The sequence below is a fragment of the Pollicipes pollicipes genome, unplaced genomic scaffold (assembly GCF_011947565.3).
Source record: "Pollicipes pollicipes isolate AB1234 unplaced genomic scaffold, Ppol_2.1 Scaffold_7231;HRSCAF=8579_pilon_pilon_pilon, whole genome shotgun sequence".
NCBI lineage: Eukaryota > Metazoa > Arthropoda > Thecostraca > Pollicipedomorpha > Pollicipedidae > Pollicipes > Pollicipes pollicipes.
The window spans coordinates 16,420,939-16,436,729 of record NW_023597034.1 but is presented as its reverse complement, the minus strand read 5'-3'; the positions used below and the strand labels follow the sequence as shown (position 1 = coordinate 16,436,729).

General features: G+C 57.3%; 1 protein-coding gene across 1 annotated transcript in view; it reads right to left on the bottom strand.

Moving 5' to 3' along the window:
- LOC119109780 (uncharacterized) overlaps positions 1–14,174 on the bottom strand; it is a 66,152-nt gene extending 51,978 nt beyond the window's left edge. The window contains exons 1-2 of the mRNA XM_037233533.1: positions 14,130–14,174; positions 4,153–4,205 (exon numbers count right to left, since the gene is read on the bottom strand). Coding sequence (XP_037089428.1) covers positions 4,153–4,205; positions 14,130–14,174 — 98 coding nt within the window. The remainder of the gene's footprint in view (positions 1–4,152; positions 4,206–14,129) is intronic.
- Between the last annotated feature and the right edge of the window lie 1,617 nt (positions 14,175–15,791).

Below are 15,791 nucleotides of genomic sequence, written 5' to 3'. Positions count from 1 at the left end.
ATCATAGGCACAACTTAAAACGACGAGTGTTGACAATGTAACCAATTTTTGCTTAATAACGTCGATTACCCAGTACCTCCCATTATATTGAAGATCAATATTTGTCAACATGAAAACTCTACTCTTAACACGCGCTCGGGTTGGGGTCGAATTGACCCCCCCCCCCCCAGGTTTTTCCAGAATAGGTTCCGAACGGCGCGGCGTAGCGGCGCCAAATTTTGCATGGCTGTAGACAATTCAATAGCGGATCGTTTGGTATCTAAAATTTGGATGTACCTTCTAAGGTCGTCGACCTATGGTAGGTCAAGTCAGGTCATGGTTTCAGCAAAGCCAATTTCTAGGGAATCGCTCAATCTGATGCAACAACGGAGTGTTAGACGAAGCCATACATCTCTGAGATGCTTTCTTAGGCAACACAAATATTGAAAAAGCAAATTACGTTGACCTAAAGTCATATATAAAGGTCAGACCAAGGTCAAAACCAGCCCGTTTTATTACTCTAGTGTTTTCTGTACGGGATAGATTCTGGTGCTCATTTCGAATTTATGGATAGCAGGAACCGCATTATACATATTTCATGGACTTCTTTGGGGTCAAAATAGGTCATTAATCAGAAATGACCCAGGGCAGCATTTTGCTTTTGGAACATGCTGCCTAGCGTAATCTTTGTCGGTTACACAACTGCAAAACTCAGAGCATTTTTGTAGGAATTTGGTCACCTTGACCTTCAAAAGGTCAAAAAAGGTCACTGACCTTAGATGAGCATGTGATCTTTTGCTTAGAAACAGTTATTTAGGTTCTAGGGGCACTTCGAAGACGAGCCTGAAATGTGACATTGTTTCACCTTATTTGACCCGAATTTCGTGACCTAGGAACCTAAAACTTTGACTTAAGTAAGTTCACATATAGGTCAATACACCCTGTAAATTTGGTCCCTCTAGCTTTCTTAGTTCTCGAGATCTCTTGGGGGTTAAGTTGACCCCCTCCCGAGCAAAGGGCATCCATATTGCATACATCGTTTTGGTTCTTCACATATCACGTCACCAAAGAGGGCGCAGGCAATGGAATTACGTGCACATACACGTGGAAGCACACCAAGTCAACCAATGATTGCCTGTGGGCGACGGATAGCCAAGCAGGTACGTTCTCCTCCACGACCATAAACATTCCTGAGGTGCTACCTGATAACCATTCTGCAACGCAGTCAAGCCGTGCAAATGACGCCAGCAGCACCCACGAGCCTCCAAAACTCCCATCGCATCGGGCCAAATTGCGATTCGCCGCGTCTGTTTGGCGTCGATGGATCAGCGTTCCCAGGCGTGCTGCAGCGGCGTGGCGGCCCAGGCCAGGCCGGCGGCGCCGCGGCCAGGGGCTGCACCGATGCGAACCCGGCGCGGCCAGCGCGCCTGTAACGGTGCCCGAAGCCTCTCATCACAGTTAGACCGTGTTACGACGTCCGGTCAGTGCCGACGGCACGGGTGCGGTGGCGAGCCGGACCGGACCGGGGGTGTCCGGTCAGAGGACGTCCGGTCAGCGCCGGTCCACGGGTGCGGTGGCGAGCCGGACCGGACCGGGAGTGTCCCGTCAGGGGGCGTCCGGTCAGCGCCGGTCCACGAGTGCGGTGGCGAGCCGGACCGGGAGTGTCCGGTCAGAGGACGTCCGGTCAGCGCCGGTCCACGAGTGCGGTGGCGAGCCGGACCGGGAGTGTCCGGTCAGAGGACGTCCGGTCAGCGCCGGTCCACGGGTGCGGTGGCGAGCCGGACCGGGAGTGTCCGGTCAGAGGACGTCCGGTCAGCGCCGGTCCACGGGTGCGGTGGCGAGCCGGACCGGACCGGGAGTGTCCCGTTAGAGGACGTCCGGTCAGCGTCGGTCCACGGGTGCGGTGGCGAGCTGGACCGGGGGTGTCCGGTAAGAGGTTGCAAGTGACGACTTCCAATGCATTGGATGAGAACATCGTGACTCTGACTAGATATTAAATGAGAGCTGTAGATGAGTTATAATTCAACTCAGAACTAGGAACGTACGTATCATTACGTGCCAGCTTTAGAAAACGGAAGTCTCAAGCGTTTTACGCGCAGTAAATGTCTCCACAACACATCTTGCTTTATAGCGAACGTTTTTCAATGACCAAACTGGCTACATCCCCATCCCCCCCCCTCGAAAAAGAAAACATTTACTCACAAGAACACAATCACATCAAAAAACGTTCTGACCTTCACAGGACAACCGTGAAAGCTTATCCGTGACCTGTGGCATAACACCGGCCTTATCCATGACCTGTGGCATAACACCGGCCTTATCCATGACCTGTGGCATAACACCGGCCTTATCCATGACCTGTGGCATAACACCGGCCTTATCCATGACCTGTGGCATAACACCGGCCTTATCCATGACCTGTGGCATAACACCGGCCTTATCCATGACCTGTGGCATAACACCGGCCTTATCCATGACCTGTGGCATAACACCGGCCTTATCCATGACCTGTGGCATAACACCGGCCTTATCCATGACCTGTGGCATAACACCGGCCTTATCCGTGACCTGTGGCATAACACCGGCCTTATCCATGACCTGTGGCATAACACCGGCCTTATCCGTGACCTGTGGCATAACACCGGCCTTATCCATGACCTGTGGCATAACACCGGCCTTATCCATGACCTGTGGCATAACACCGGCCTTATCCGTGACCTGTGGCATAACACCGGCCTCGCACACGCGCTTGACTGCCTTCATACCGTCAAACCATGGCATGGCCGCTATCAAATGCATGTTGCCAGCGTTGTTTACATCGCCTCAGTAATGCACTCCACCCAGGGGCGGCGCAGCAGGGGAGACAGGGGAGCAGTTTCCCCTCTGCCGACAGGCGGGGAAGCGCATGTTTTTTCCCCTCAGACCTTTTGTGCAGGCCGTATTCCAAACTGAAGGCACTGCGGCAGCTCGCATGTTACCGAAGTTCGGATCAAGGAGGCCTCCACAACTGAACTATAGTATTGAACTCTTTAATCAGAAGACCCTTGACCATTCTTTAACTGAGCTATAGCACTGACCTTTTTCATCGGAGGACATTCCTACATCATGGGGCCACATTTCTGGATCATGAGGTCACCTTTTATGAACAACGTAGCGAATGCTCCAGTTTAGTATGCTCAATGCTATACTAATGAGGCTTCTTTTCTGGCCCTAGAGCCCCCCCCCCCGCCCCCCGTTATGAAATAGGAGGCCCCTGTTCTTGTTTAGGAGGCACCCTCTGTAATTAGAAGGCTCAGTTTTGTAACAGGAGGCCTCTTCATGTATCAAACGGCCGCGGGGCCGGATCAGGGTGCCCTGTTTTGTGATAGCGAGGGCCCTGGCCAGAACTTGGGGCCTCCTTTTTGAATCAATAGCATGCTATTCTGGACTAGGAGGTCCATCCATCATGCGGCCCTTTTCTAGAATAGGTGGCCCTGTTTTGGGACAGCGAGACCCTTTGCTAGGGAATCAGAAGGGTCTCATTCTGAAATGTTTTCAATGTCAGCATTGATTTACTTGGATAGGATGCATGTAACCATTTGATAATGAGGCGCATACCCTGGGTGTCCCTTCCCTTCAATAAGACACTGGCCGGGGGCCTCCTACGAGAAGACACATTTGGCCACGGAGGCCTTCTGGAAGTGCTGCCTCCCGCTGCCAAGTGCCAGACACGACTCCAGTTCCGAACACGGCTCCAGTGCCAGGCGCGGCTATAGTGCCAGGCATGGCTCCGGTGCCAGGCACCACTCCAGTGCCAAGCACGATCCCGGTGTCAGACACGGGAGCCGTGCCTGTCCCAGTGCTAAGTAAGGCTCCAGTACCAGGCACGGTCCCACTTCCAGGCATGGCCCTAGTGTCAGACACGGCCCGAGTGCCAAGCGCGGCTCCAGTGTCAGGCATGGCTCCTGATGACTCCCAGACAGGCGTTTCGGTCTCGCTGGCGGCCCCAGCCGCCCCGAGCGGCGCGCTCTTGGCGCGCGCCGGTCCGATCCCACCGCCGCCGCCTCGGTGAGCGTTGACCTCTCCCGCGCGCGCGCCGCACCTGACCGGCGCTCGGCGGCGGGTGCGGTGCACACATCCGTGACGGGGCGGCGCGGACAACTAAGCCGCTGCTCGCCCCGCGGGCTGCCGTACCTCGGCTGCCAGATGGCCGACAGATCGAGCGAGAAGAGCGCGACGGGCGCCTCCTGAGGGAACAACAGAGGACGGGACATGACAGGACAGCACGGGACAAGACAGCACAGGACAGGGTGAGGCAGGGCAGGGCAGGGCAGGGCAGGGAAGAGAGGACATGGCGACAGGATCGGACAAAGGATGAGAATATAAGTCTGCGTAGAGCGGGAGAGGATAGCAGAGGACAGGAGAGGACAAGATAAGACAAGAAACGGTATCGAACATGACTGGACAAGGAGGAGCGAACAGTGAATCACAGCGCAAGAAGACGTCATATGATAGAACGTGAGGAACATATCCTGAAAAGTGATACAACAGCTGGTGCTCGACCGAAGAACATCCCCGCGACAAACCGTAGTCACGCCGCGGCACAGAATACCAATACTGCACCGTTAAACACAGCACACCACGGAATGGGCAGGTAGGTGCAGCGTACCGTGACACCGCTATGGCGCTGCCACTGTTGGTCAGGGCCGGGCCGCTGTACCGGCAGCAAGCTGTACTGGGAACAGGCCGTACCGGGAGCAGGCCGTACCGACAGCAGGCCGTACCGACAGCAGCCGTACCGACAGCAGGCTGTACCGACAGCAGCCGTGCCGGCAGCGGGCCGTGCCTACAGCAGGCCGTACCGACAGCAGGCCGTACCGACAGCAGGCCGTACCGACAGCAGGCCGTACCGGCAGCGGGCCGTACCGACAGCGGGCCGTACCGACGGCAGGCCGTACCGACAGCAGGCCGTACCGGCAGCGGGCCGTACCGACAGCAGGCCGTACCGGCAGCGGGCCGCACCGACAGCGGGCCGTACCGAAAACGGGTCGTACCGGCGAGTTAATGGCCGTCTCGGTGGCTGGCTGTCGGACCGGCACAAATTGGGCCCATCCCACGCGCAGCAGCCGAACGCGCCGGCCAGCATGAATGTGAGGGATGCTCCAAGTCATTGTGGTACTGTTAGCTGACGGCCCGGGCAGGAGCTCAACCAAAAACGGTGCGTTCCGCGTCCTATCACGGCGTGAATGGATCACCGGAATCTTTAAGCTATTTTGGAAGACCCGTCAAGGTGGCAGACATTTGAGTGTTAGACGCCCTCTCCCACCCCACCCCACCCCATCCCAATCCCAAAACACATGAAAAGGTGGCAACTCTTTCATGACAGCTGATCAGCGAGATGCATGGGTTATGCATATCTATCCGTCCCTGTGCCCATCTCATGAACATGTTGTTCCTGTTCCTACTCCAGTATTCCGACCGACCAAAGCAAGAGCCATCTGACTGATATTTGAGTGCGTGCGGGGGCGCGCGCGCGCGCGCGCGCGCGTGTGTGTGTGTGTGTGTGTGTGTGTGTGTGTGTGTGTGTGTGTGTGTGTGTGTGTGCGTGTGTGTGTGTGTGTGTGTGTGTGCGTGTGTGTCCGTGTGCGTGTGTGTCCGTGTGAGTGTGTGTCCGTGTGTGGTGTGTGTGTGTGTGTGTGTGTGTGTGTGTGTGTGTGTGTGTGTGTGTGTGTGTGTGTGTGTGTGTGTGTGTGTGTGTGTGTGTGTGTCGGAATTCTGCTGAGCAACGGCAGGAGGACTGCCGCCACGTCCTGACACCTGATGACCGACCATCGCAAGTCGTTCTCGTAGCAGACAATGGAGGTCTGAGTACAGAGGCCGGAGCTCAGATGACATGACAGACGACTCGGTGGGGTCGTATGGTCATCTCCCAAAACAGCTACAGTGGATAACGTGGGGGGCATGTACCCGATAGGGCCACTTCTGAATTCAGCGCCACACGCAGACATGACGTGGGGCGGTGTTCGTGTTCGTGTCTGCGTGTGCACTACACGCAGACTTGACGTGGGGCGGTGTTCGTGTTGGTGTCTGCGTGTGCACCACACGCAGACCTGACGTGGGGCGGTGTTCGTGTTGGTGTCTTCGTGTGCACCACACGCAGACCTACGTAGGACACAAAACGTAGCAATGTTTTCGTCAATGTTTTCGAGAAACATGGCAGTGGTGGTCATTTAGAAAACCTCTCTTCTTACTCACGCGAAAGCAATACTTCCAAAGTCAGTTTTCAAACAACCCGAAAGGTTCTCTGCGACCATCTTAATGTCACATCCGCTGATAGGTGGCAGCACAGTACAGTGGTCGTGAGCGGCGCTGCTCACAGAGAGCAAGTGACTAAGCGACCAAGCAGAGCGGAGTTTCAGCTGGCGCCACCTACATAGATGGCGTCAGCTGAATCTGCGCTGAGCAAAACATTTGGCGACAATTTCAACTCATACCAGTATCACTGCACGGGGTTCCAGCTAAAAGAAGGCTCGCTGATACGATATGGCATGTAAGTTATGTGCAAACACCGCCTGACGCACCATCGTCTCCATAGTAGAGCTACTCGATTGCTTCATGCGCCTTTCGCACGGAAATTGTGTTTTAAAATAAATGGCACTTATGACGACAGGCTACATCTTTTAGTGTTCTTATTGAGCAACAGAAGACATATCTTCCTTTGACCTTATTTGGGGTGCTGTGCTATTAAAGATCGTAACACCGAGTGGCGGTGTCCCGAGTAGCCCGTGACGGGCATGCAAAAGTGTCATTACTTATGCTGGTGCAAAATACTCTCGGCACTTAAAGCTTCATGGAATTTCCTCGCGCATCTTTTCCATCTATGATTTGTACTGTTCATAAAGAGAATGCTGCATTGCTCCATGCTCCATGCTGCATTAGGTCGGCCGCGTGCCGTTCGGCTTACATTCACAACACAAGCATGCACGCCACTGCAGCAGACACCACCGGGGTTCAATAGGAGGTGCTCCTGCCAGGATAGCTGACCAGCCGGGCCCCGCACAGATACACCCCATAAGACAGCAAGCCACCGCAGCAGACGGCGACCGGGGTTCAGTAGGAGGTGCTCCTGCCAGGATAGCTGACCAGCCGGGCCCCGCACAGACACACCCCATAAGACAGCAAGCCACCGCAGCAGGCGACGACCGGGGTTCAGTAGGAGCTGCTCCTGCCAGGATAGCTGACCAGCCGGGCCCCGCACAGATACACCCCATAAGACAGCAAGCCACCGCAGCAGGCGACGACCGGGGTTCAGTAGGAGCTGCCCCTGCCAGGATAGCTGACCAGCCGGGCCCCGCACAGACACACCCCATAAGACAGCAAGCCACCGCAGCAGGCGACGACCGGGGTTCAGTAGGAGCTGCTCCTGCCAGGATAGCTGACCAGCCGGGCCCCGCACAGGCGCACCCCAACACACCTCTCCGTTGTATCTCACTAACCCGTAGTCAGGTCATCGAACTGGACGCGGTTTGTCGTGACAAGCACGGCGCACCTGTGCGCCGAACGTCGTTTTTGCAGCTGAAATTGTACTGAAACGGCACAGGCGGCGAGGCAGCCGCTAGCAGCAGGCCGGTAACGTCGCCGCCGGCTGGGACGCACCGTTCCAGCTCTGCCTCGTGCGAATCAGCCGGTGAGTTGACCAGACGCTCCGACGTGCGTGCGCTGGTGAACCGTGTGGGAAAGGTCGGCGTTGATAACTGGAGCGGGTACTCATCTACGGGATTCTTTGGTTTGTAGCCACGCAGGAAAAACAGAAAGTTAGTCATTGAATATGATATGGCAATTTCATGTTCTTTGTTCCTTTTCCCTGTGAAATAATAAGAACCTTCTGTACAGCTGATATTGTTTCGATACCCCATTTGCCTTGCCCTGCTTTACTCAGGCACCAGAAGGTTGGGAGGCCAAACTTACCGTGGGGGAGGGGTAAAATGGGCATGGACGGGGTAAGTGGCCAGCCCAGAAGAATGCAAACCGACGTCCGTGTCCTCACCTTTCGCGGGGAAGGGGTTCCGTGGGCAACACACTCGGGGCACATTATCGTTCCCGGCAAAGGACTGATGAAGGGTCATTCCGTCCCAGCACGGGCTGGCGTATCAAGCTTGGTCAGATATTCCGGTATTGCCTGCAACAAAACTATCAAAAACGCTTTGGATCCTCAAAGATCTTTCGGCAAAACTCCGAAATGGTGCAAAACCTGAGATATCCTTCGGGTACACCCTCAAAATTTGTTTCGGGTCTCAGAATAGCTGTAATCCAGCTGTTCACATTCCGCGCTCTATTGCTAGGATCCAAGCATATGCACTACGAACGGTGTACACAGAGATGTTCATTTTTTCCTCATGCGGGGTAGTTTCGGATATTTTCTTCCGTTTAGAATCTCCGCCGTAGAAAGCACGCATGCAGTGCACCTATATCGATGTGCAGGATTTGGTGAACAGAGGACCAGTTTGGGTGACTAAAGGCGAGGCCGTGTCCCCAAAATGGGCCAACGAGCCAAAGTTTTAGTCCTGGAACAGAGCCTAATATCCAGCTGATATCCCGCCTATAAAGATAATCTGGAGCCTGTCGGACACACTGAACACTGAGAAGGCAAATAAAGACGCATGACGTTCACTCATGACCTGCTAGGGTAAGATAATAAACAACAACAATTGATTACCTGCCACATGCCTGTGAACCCACCGTCGCAGGCGTTGGCTGACACAGCGTTTTTCGCGTCATATGGCGGCCACTGCTATTATTGCTGCCTTCTCCTGCATACATGGCCCTGGCCAACGAAAATAGACCTTACCTGCTTACGTTTTCGATGAGGTATGACCAACATGGTCACTGTTACCGACGACTTGTTACCTTACATGGCGCATGACCGCAATAGCCTGTGACATTGATTTACCACTGCCTGGTCACCGTGACCCGCTAAACAAACCCTTGAATTATCATTGTAAGAACGTCATGTCATGAACAGAAATTCAGGTGTCTGTTTGCTTAACCACCGGCCGGTCCCCGGTTCCACGTCCAGCGTCTCAAAACGCAAAGAATTCCGAAAACCATTAGAATGGTGAACGTTTAACTGCTTCATCTAGTCTATTGGCCTGAACAAGCTTTATCAATGCCTTTGCCAAATCCGTTTCTCGCGCGTTCTCCTCACTTCCCTATTAAGCTCTCCTGGGTTCGACATAAATCGCAACAGCAGCAAACACGCAACAGACAACTAGGTACCCATCAGGCACCCATGTACAGAAGCTCACACCGTTGTTCGGCATGCAACATCCGGTTTCACACGGCCCTCTTACACGGCGATAAACGAGCCGGCAGACAGCCACAGCCAGTACCATGCTGACGTGACTTCTCGGCGAGCGTCGGCGTCAGGCCGGCGTTGAGGCATGGCGTCCACTGGCGGCTCACCATCGGGGCCTCACCACCGGGCCTCACTACCGGGGCCTCGCCACCGGGGCCTCATCACCGGGGCCTCATCACCGGGGCCTCGCCACCGGGGCCTCATCACCAGGGTCTCACCACCGGGGCCTCATCACCGGGGCCTCGCCACCGGGGCCTCGCCACCGGGGCCTCATCACCGGGGCCTCGCCACCGTGGCCTCATCACCAGGGTCTCACCACCGGGGCCTCATCACCGGGGCCTCGCCACCGGGCGGTGGCTGCCGCCTGACCACTGGGACAGGTCCGATCCAGGCCACCACCTGCCGCTGTCTGGACCCAGCAGTCCTCTGACACATGACACACTTGACACGCCGCTAACAGCGGCCGATACCGCTGCAGCTGGGCGACGGTAGGCGCCATGTGGTTCAGAGGTTTTGCCAAGCGTTTGCCCGGCCGTGAGTGCGACTGAGCCCACGGCGCCGCTCTAGGCTGATGTCGGCTGCAGATGTCATCTTTCCAATGGTGGGCGCAATTTCACCAACGGTCGCGGTTTCAAGAACAGATGTGGTTTAGCCGGTCAACCAAGCGACACCACGCCGGCAACTGCCGCTTGGTACCAATGACGCTGCCTGGTGGGAGCAGCGCACCTCTCAGCCGCACCCTCAGCCTTCACACGTTTCTTGTCCATGTGTGACACAGACACGTCAACCAAAAAAAACCGGTCGGGATCTTCTCTTCGCGGAACATCGAAAGCGGTGGTGGGAAGTGAAAGTCAGTCGCGTCTCTCCCCTTTCACGTCGAGTGGGTCCGATCGTGCGTGACCACCTCCTCCAGCGCCGTTCCTCTGCGCGCACAGTCCCGTTCCAATCGACAAAAACGGCCAACACATGGCCACCTCGTTGCCTGGCTGGCGCTCACCGCCACGCTCACCGCACCTGCGCGTGAAGCCACAGCATGTCTCGGCAGTCTGAGGAGGTGCGTGAGCCCGGATGACGATCGGGCTGATCGTCGCCGCTACTGACTGCGGCGCATGTGACCGGCCCGCAGGGTCTCCACGCATTACGTGGCCCGACACTGATGACGATGGCGGCCGCCGACCGTGGCGCGTGATGACGCGGCGACGAAGCGGGTCTGCTCAACGCGCATTCGAGCCCAGAAATGGGGACCGCGGTCCATAGAGACGGCAGACCCGAATCGGGGACAGGAGATGACGCGGCGGCTGGGCGTGAGCGCCGCAGATGGCACGTGTCACGGTGTGACGCGGTCGCGTCCCCAGCTGGTGCGGACCGACGCCTGGCAGAGAGCCCAGCTTGGCCGTCAGCGGCGCTCGATCTACACAGGTCAACGGCGCTCGACGCTCGACCGTCAGCGGCGCTCGATGCTCGGCCGTCAGCGGCGCTCGATCCACACAGGTCAGCGGCGCTCGACGCTCGACCGTCAGCGGCACTCGACCCTCGGCCGTCAGCGGCGCTCGACGCTCGACCCTCGGCCGTCAGCGGCGCTCGACGCTCGACCCTCGGCCGTCAGCGGCGCTCGACGCTCGACCCTCGGCCGTCAGCGGCGCTCGACCCTCGGCCGTCAGCGGCGCTCGACGCTCGACCCTCGGCCGTCAGCGGCGCTCGACCCTCGGCCGTCAGCGGCGCTCGACGCTCGACCCTCGGCCGTCAGCGGCGGCAGTGACAGCTACCAGCTCGGACCCTGCACCCGTTCGGCTGTATTGGGGGTGGGGGGGGGGGGGGCTGCAACAGCAATGCGGGAAATCTTAGATAGTATGTCGCTCATCTCTGTACGTGCACTCGAGGTCAGACTTGGGGGGAGAGGTGACGTAGGAATTCGTCATGGGGTGGGGGTACGGGGTGGGCACAATCATTAGAAGCCAAAGCAAGCGCACTGTAGGCTCATGAAATCGCACCTGCTGTAAAACAACACCAGCAGCTTTTGATTTGCATAGTTTTACTTGCTGTCTTGAATTGTCACACCTTGCTACCTTGAATTGTCACACCTTGCTACCTTGCATTGTCGCACCTTGCTACCTTGAATTGTCACACCTTGCTACCCTGAATTGTCACGTGTGAACATGTGTTTACTCGCATGTATGCAACATATTTGGCGACAGAATCTGTCCCTGGCGGTTACTGCAAGCGTACGCCCCCTGCGTTGGAATGCGTTTACCATTAGGATTTAGGCGTTTACTTCACTTTTAGGGGTAGGAACGCTTTAAAAAGTGAGGGCCAGGCTAAGGTTAACGTTTAAGGAACTTCTTTGGATCGGTATGTCTGGTGAGCGGGTGGGGTGGTGGAGGTTAGTGAGGTTCGCTCTTAACCCACAAAATAATTGGACATGAGTAAATTGCCTGGTTCCTATGCTACATGGGCCTGCTGCTGTTTCCTTCTGTTACACAATTGTTCTCATATATATATATATATATATATATATATATATATATATATATATTGGCCGCTGAAATATGCGGTTCGTTGCTTGGTGTCCTCCGGGATGTACTCTTGATCGTGCACGGTAAGCGCTTCCTTTCTGGGCTGTGCTTGTTAAGAACACAAGCAAAGCCCGTTGCAAGAATGCCTAGGCGTTGCTGGCTTGTGTTGCGTTAGAGACGCCACCCCACACGGCCCATGCCGTCCGTCCCGTCTCGGTCAGCTGACGGCGCAGTAGTGCGACCGGGTTTCACCGCAGCCCAGCGGTGCCGGACAGCGTGTTTGCTGCAGCAACTGGTCCACATACCGCTACATGTGGTTAGCAGGCGGGAACGGCAGGCGCGCCGCAAGACGGCCTGCCTGGAGCGGGATCGTCGACATTGCCCAGCGGTTGTGATGGCGCGCCTGACCTTGTAGCTAGGTCAGCCTTAACACGTGTGCTAACCAGTACCAATTCGTGGCGCAGCTGGCAGAACAGGAACAATGTGGAACATCAGTGCTATTTCAGCACCAACAAAGATATCGCTGGTTTAGTTTTTTCCTTTGTGATCGTCTTATCGGAGAATCAAAAATACTCAAAAGCAGACGGGAAGCAATATTTGAAAGGAGTACGGGACCAAGTAGGCCAAATTAGCATGTCAGCAACCGGCGGCTCAGAGGCATCATTGAAACGTTTGTTTCCGGCGTGGGGTAGGTCAGTAGGCACCGACACGGGCTCAGGTTGATCTTGCAGTCCGACCAGCCTAAACGCTGCGCTGTCTCTGGGCTCCAAGCCACAGGTACGGCCCCGGCTCCCAAGCAGTGCTCCTCGCCACTCTGACCGGCCCGGTCCCGCTCTGACAGACCCGGTCCCGCTCTGACGGGCCCGGTGCCGCTCTGACAGACCCGGTCCTGCTCTGACAGACCCGGTCCCTCTCTGACAGACCCGGTCCCGCTCTGACCAGCCCGGTCCCGCTCTGAAAGACCCGGTGCCGCTCAGGGGTCCCGCCCTGACTCTGCCCCTCACCACCGGCCGAACACAACAACGTGCCATACTGTATGCATATTACACACTCGTGCGGGACAAGCGTCCCACTGCTCACGACCAGACCGGAAGCGGGATTCAGCGGCGGCGGCGGTCCGTGGCGGGGAGGGGAGGGTGGAGCTCGGAACGACAGGCGTGCGGCGGTGCCCTGCCTTGGCCTGTGCCGCGGCCGGCTGGGGTGGGCCGCGGCAGCGAGCCGAGGGTCGGCGGCACACCGGCGGCACAGGCGAGGTCAGCGGCCGCCGCGCCGGTGCCGGCAGCGCTGCCAGCCGCACCATCTGGGAGCCAGAGGCCGCCCAGCGGGTGGCTCCAGCTCCCTTGAACTCGGCTGGCGCGGACATGGCGCTCATCGACACAGGGTAAACAAATGTAGTCTTTAGAGACACATTTCAGAGGTTTGTGGTTTTTTATCGGTAAATTAGTTGCAGAAAAGTGTTTTGAATACCACGGGAATGCTGGCGTTGTTGGTAATTGAGGTGGCTACGGTGCTCCCTCAGTCGCAGGTGGAATGCATAGATGATCCGCGATAGACAGGTGCGCGCGGCCCGGTTCCGCCCGAGGCATCACACCAAGGTCGCCATCAGATGCGCCAAATACGGCGAGGCACTGTGGCCGTGATGCCTGCTCCAAGGTCACGCGCAGAGTACAGGTCACCGACGCCCTTCGACCCTCCTCTAACGTGCCGTCCCGTCACGGCACGCCGATGCGTCGGGTCACCGGCGCCCTCCGACCCCCCTCTAACGTGCCGCCCCGTCACGGCACGCCGATGCGTCGGGTCACCGACGCCCTCCGACCCTCCTCTAACGTGCCGTCCCATCACGGCACGCCGATGCGTCGGGTCACCGACGCCCCCCTGACCCTCCTCTAACGTGCCGTCCCATCACGGCACGCCGATGCGTCGCGTCACCGACGCCCCCTGACCCTCCTCTAACGTGCCGTCCCATCACGGCACGCCGATGCGTCGGGTCACCGACGCCCTCCGACCCTCCTCTAACGTCCCGTCCCGTCACGACATGCTGATGCGTCGGGTCAAGGTAATTTGAACCCCGGATGTAGATTACAAAACAAAATGATCACATTGATTGAAGTGTCGTAGAGCGAGAAATAAACGGCCATTGATCCCTTTGATTCGCTTTGTAATTGTCCGTCTACGACGCCTCAATCAACTTCATCGTCCCCTTCAGCCGAAGCACCGTAACGCAGTGATAAAGACGCGCCCTGGCCGCCGCGAACAATTAGAGGTCACCTCCACCTGGTGGCAGTGGCTGGATTGAGACTCACCCCGAAGCTGTCGGCGAAGCGTGCCGGGTCGATGAGCTCCGTCATATTTGCCATGGGTCACTGCCGTGTTCCGCCGCAGCAGTCCCGTCTGTATCGGCCCATACCCCGGACGCGCTTGGCGCGCGCTGCTCCACCTGCAGGTACACTCGGCGCCTCCGCACTCTTCCCACCACACTCCGGTTCTACTGCACTCCCGACTCCCACGTCACCGTCTCGCTAACTGCGACCCGGCACACTTCGCGTCACCTGACCCGTCACACTCCGGGTCTGCGTCACCTGACCCGGCACACTCCAGGTCTGCGTCACTGACCCGCCACAATCCAGGTCCGCCCGCGGCAGCCTCGCCACGGCCGGTTCCCCGTCAGTCGCACCGCGGCTCCTCAGACTGCGTCACGGAGGCACCGCGGCTCCTCAAACTGCGTCACTGAGGCACCGCGGCTCCTCAAACTGCGTCACGGAGGCACCGCGGCTCCTCAAACTGCGTCACGGAGGCACCGTGGCTCCTCAGGCTGCATCGCCGAGGCGCTGTGCAAGCGCTCAGGCACGGACGTGTGCGTTGCTGCCGGCGCGGCGCGGCGGGGGCGGCCAGTGCGTGGTGTCCGCTCGACCGGGCAGCAGCACGGATGTTTCGGCGGAGGACGGGTCCTGGGCCTGGTGTCACAGGTCACGAACAACTACCATCTCAGCTCAGCGGTCTGAAGCCTCCCCGTGAGTTTCATCGGAGTCCAGCGCCTACAAGTCACTGCCAAGTCACCGCTCTCCATACGCGAGGACCCCGCGTGCCACCTCCTGTGCGTCCGGCGCTCCACTACACGTGAATCGGAGCTTGGCGGTGCACTAGTTCAGCCGGCGGCCGCCGCGCCGTCGTGGCGCTGTTGCTCGGTTTACTGACCCACTATTGGCGCGCTCATGGCGGCGGGCGAGCCGGCCGCCGGACGCGCTTAAGTGGGACGAACGCTGGAGAAACGAAGGAGAACCGGCAGGGTCAATAGCAGTGACCCCGTGCCAGACGTGATCACGTCCGGCGCGGCGGCCGGGTGGGCGGAGGACGCGCTGCGGGACCTCCAGGCCGAGCGGCCGGACTGGACTGTTGCTTACTCAGTCCGGTCTATTACAATAACTTGGACGGTTTGCATGGAATAAAGGACTATATCGCACGATGGAAAAGCAAGTTGGGACAAATCGCAACGGTAAAAGAGCAGCGTGAAGTCATGGAGTGGAAATACTGTGCCATCGCCTACCCAAGTCACACCATATCATATCGGCTGATTATCCTTCGATGGATCCGGGTGAAGCGGCAGGTGATTTCACAGATGAACACACCTAATTTGCGAATGCTCTCATACTAAATCATATCGATCCGTGCCAATCATTTACTATTTGGGATCTTTCAGCATTCCACGATTAAGGGGAAGATGTGAAAATATATTTGGTGTACTCCCTATCTTTAATTGGTGTACTTTATTGTAACACCTTTTGGTGTACTTGACCACCACAAACATAGCGGGACAATTGCTGGCACCAGTGTTGCCCCACTCTTCCCTTTCCCATAAAACATATTAACGGCTCTAGTGGTAACCTAATCCAAGCCTGCCTCTGGCCATGGGACCTGCCCTCGGGGAGGGGAACCCTCGGGTGCAAGAGCCGAGGTCCGTGGGAACC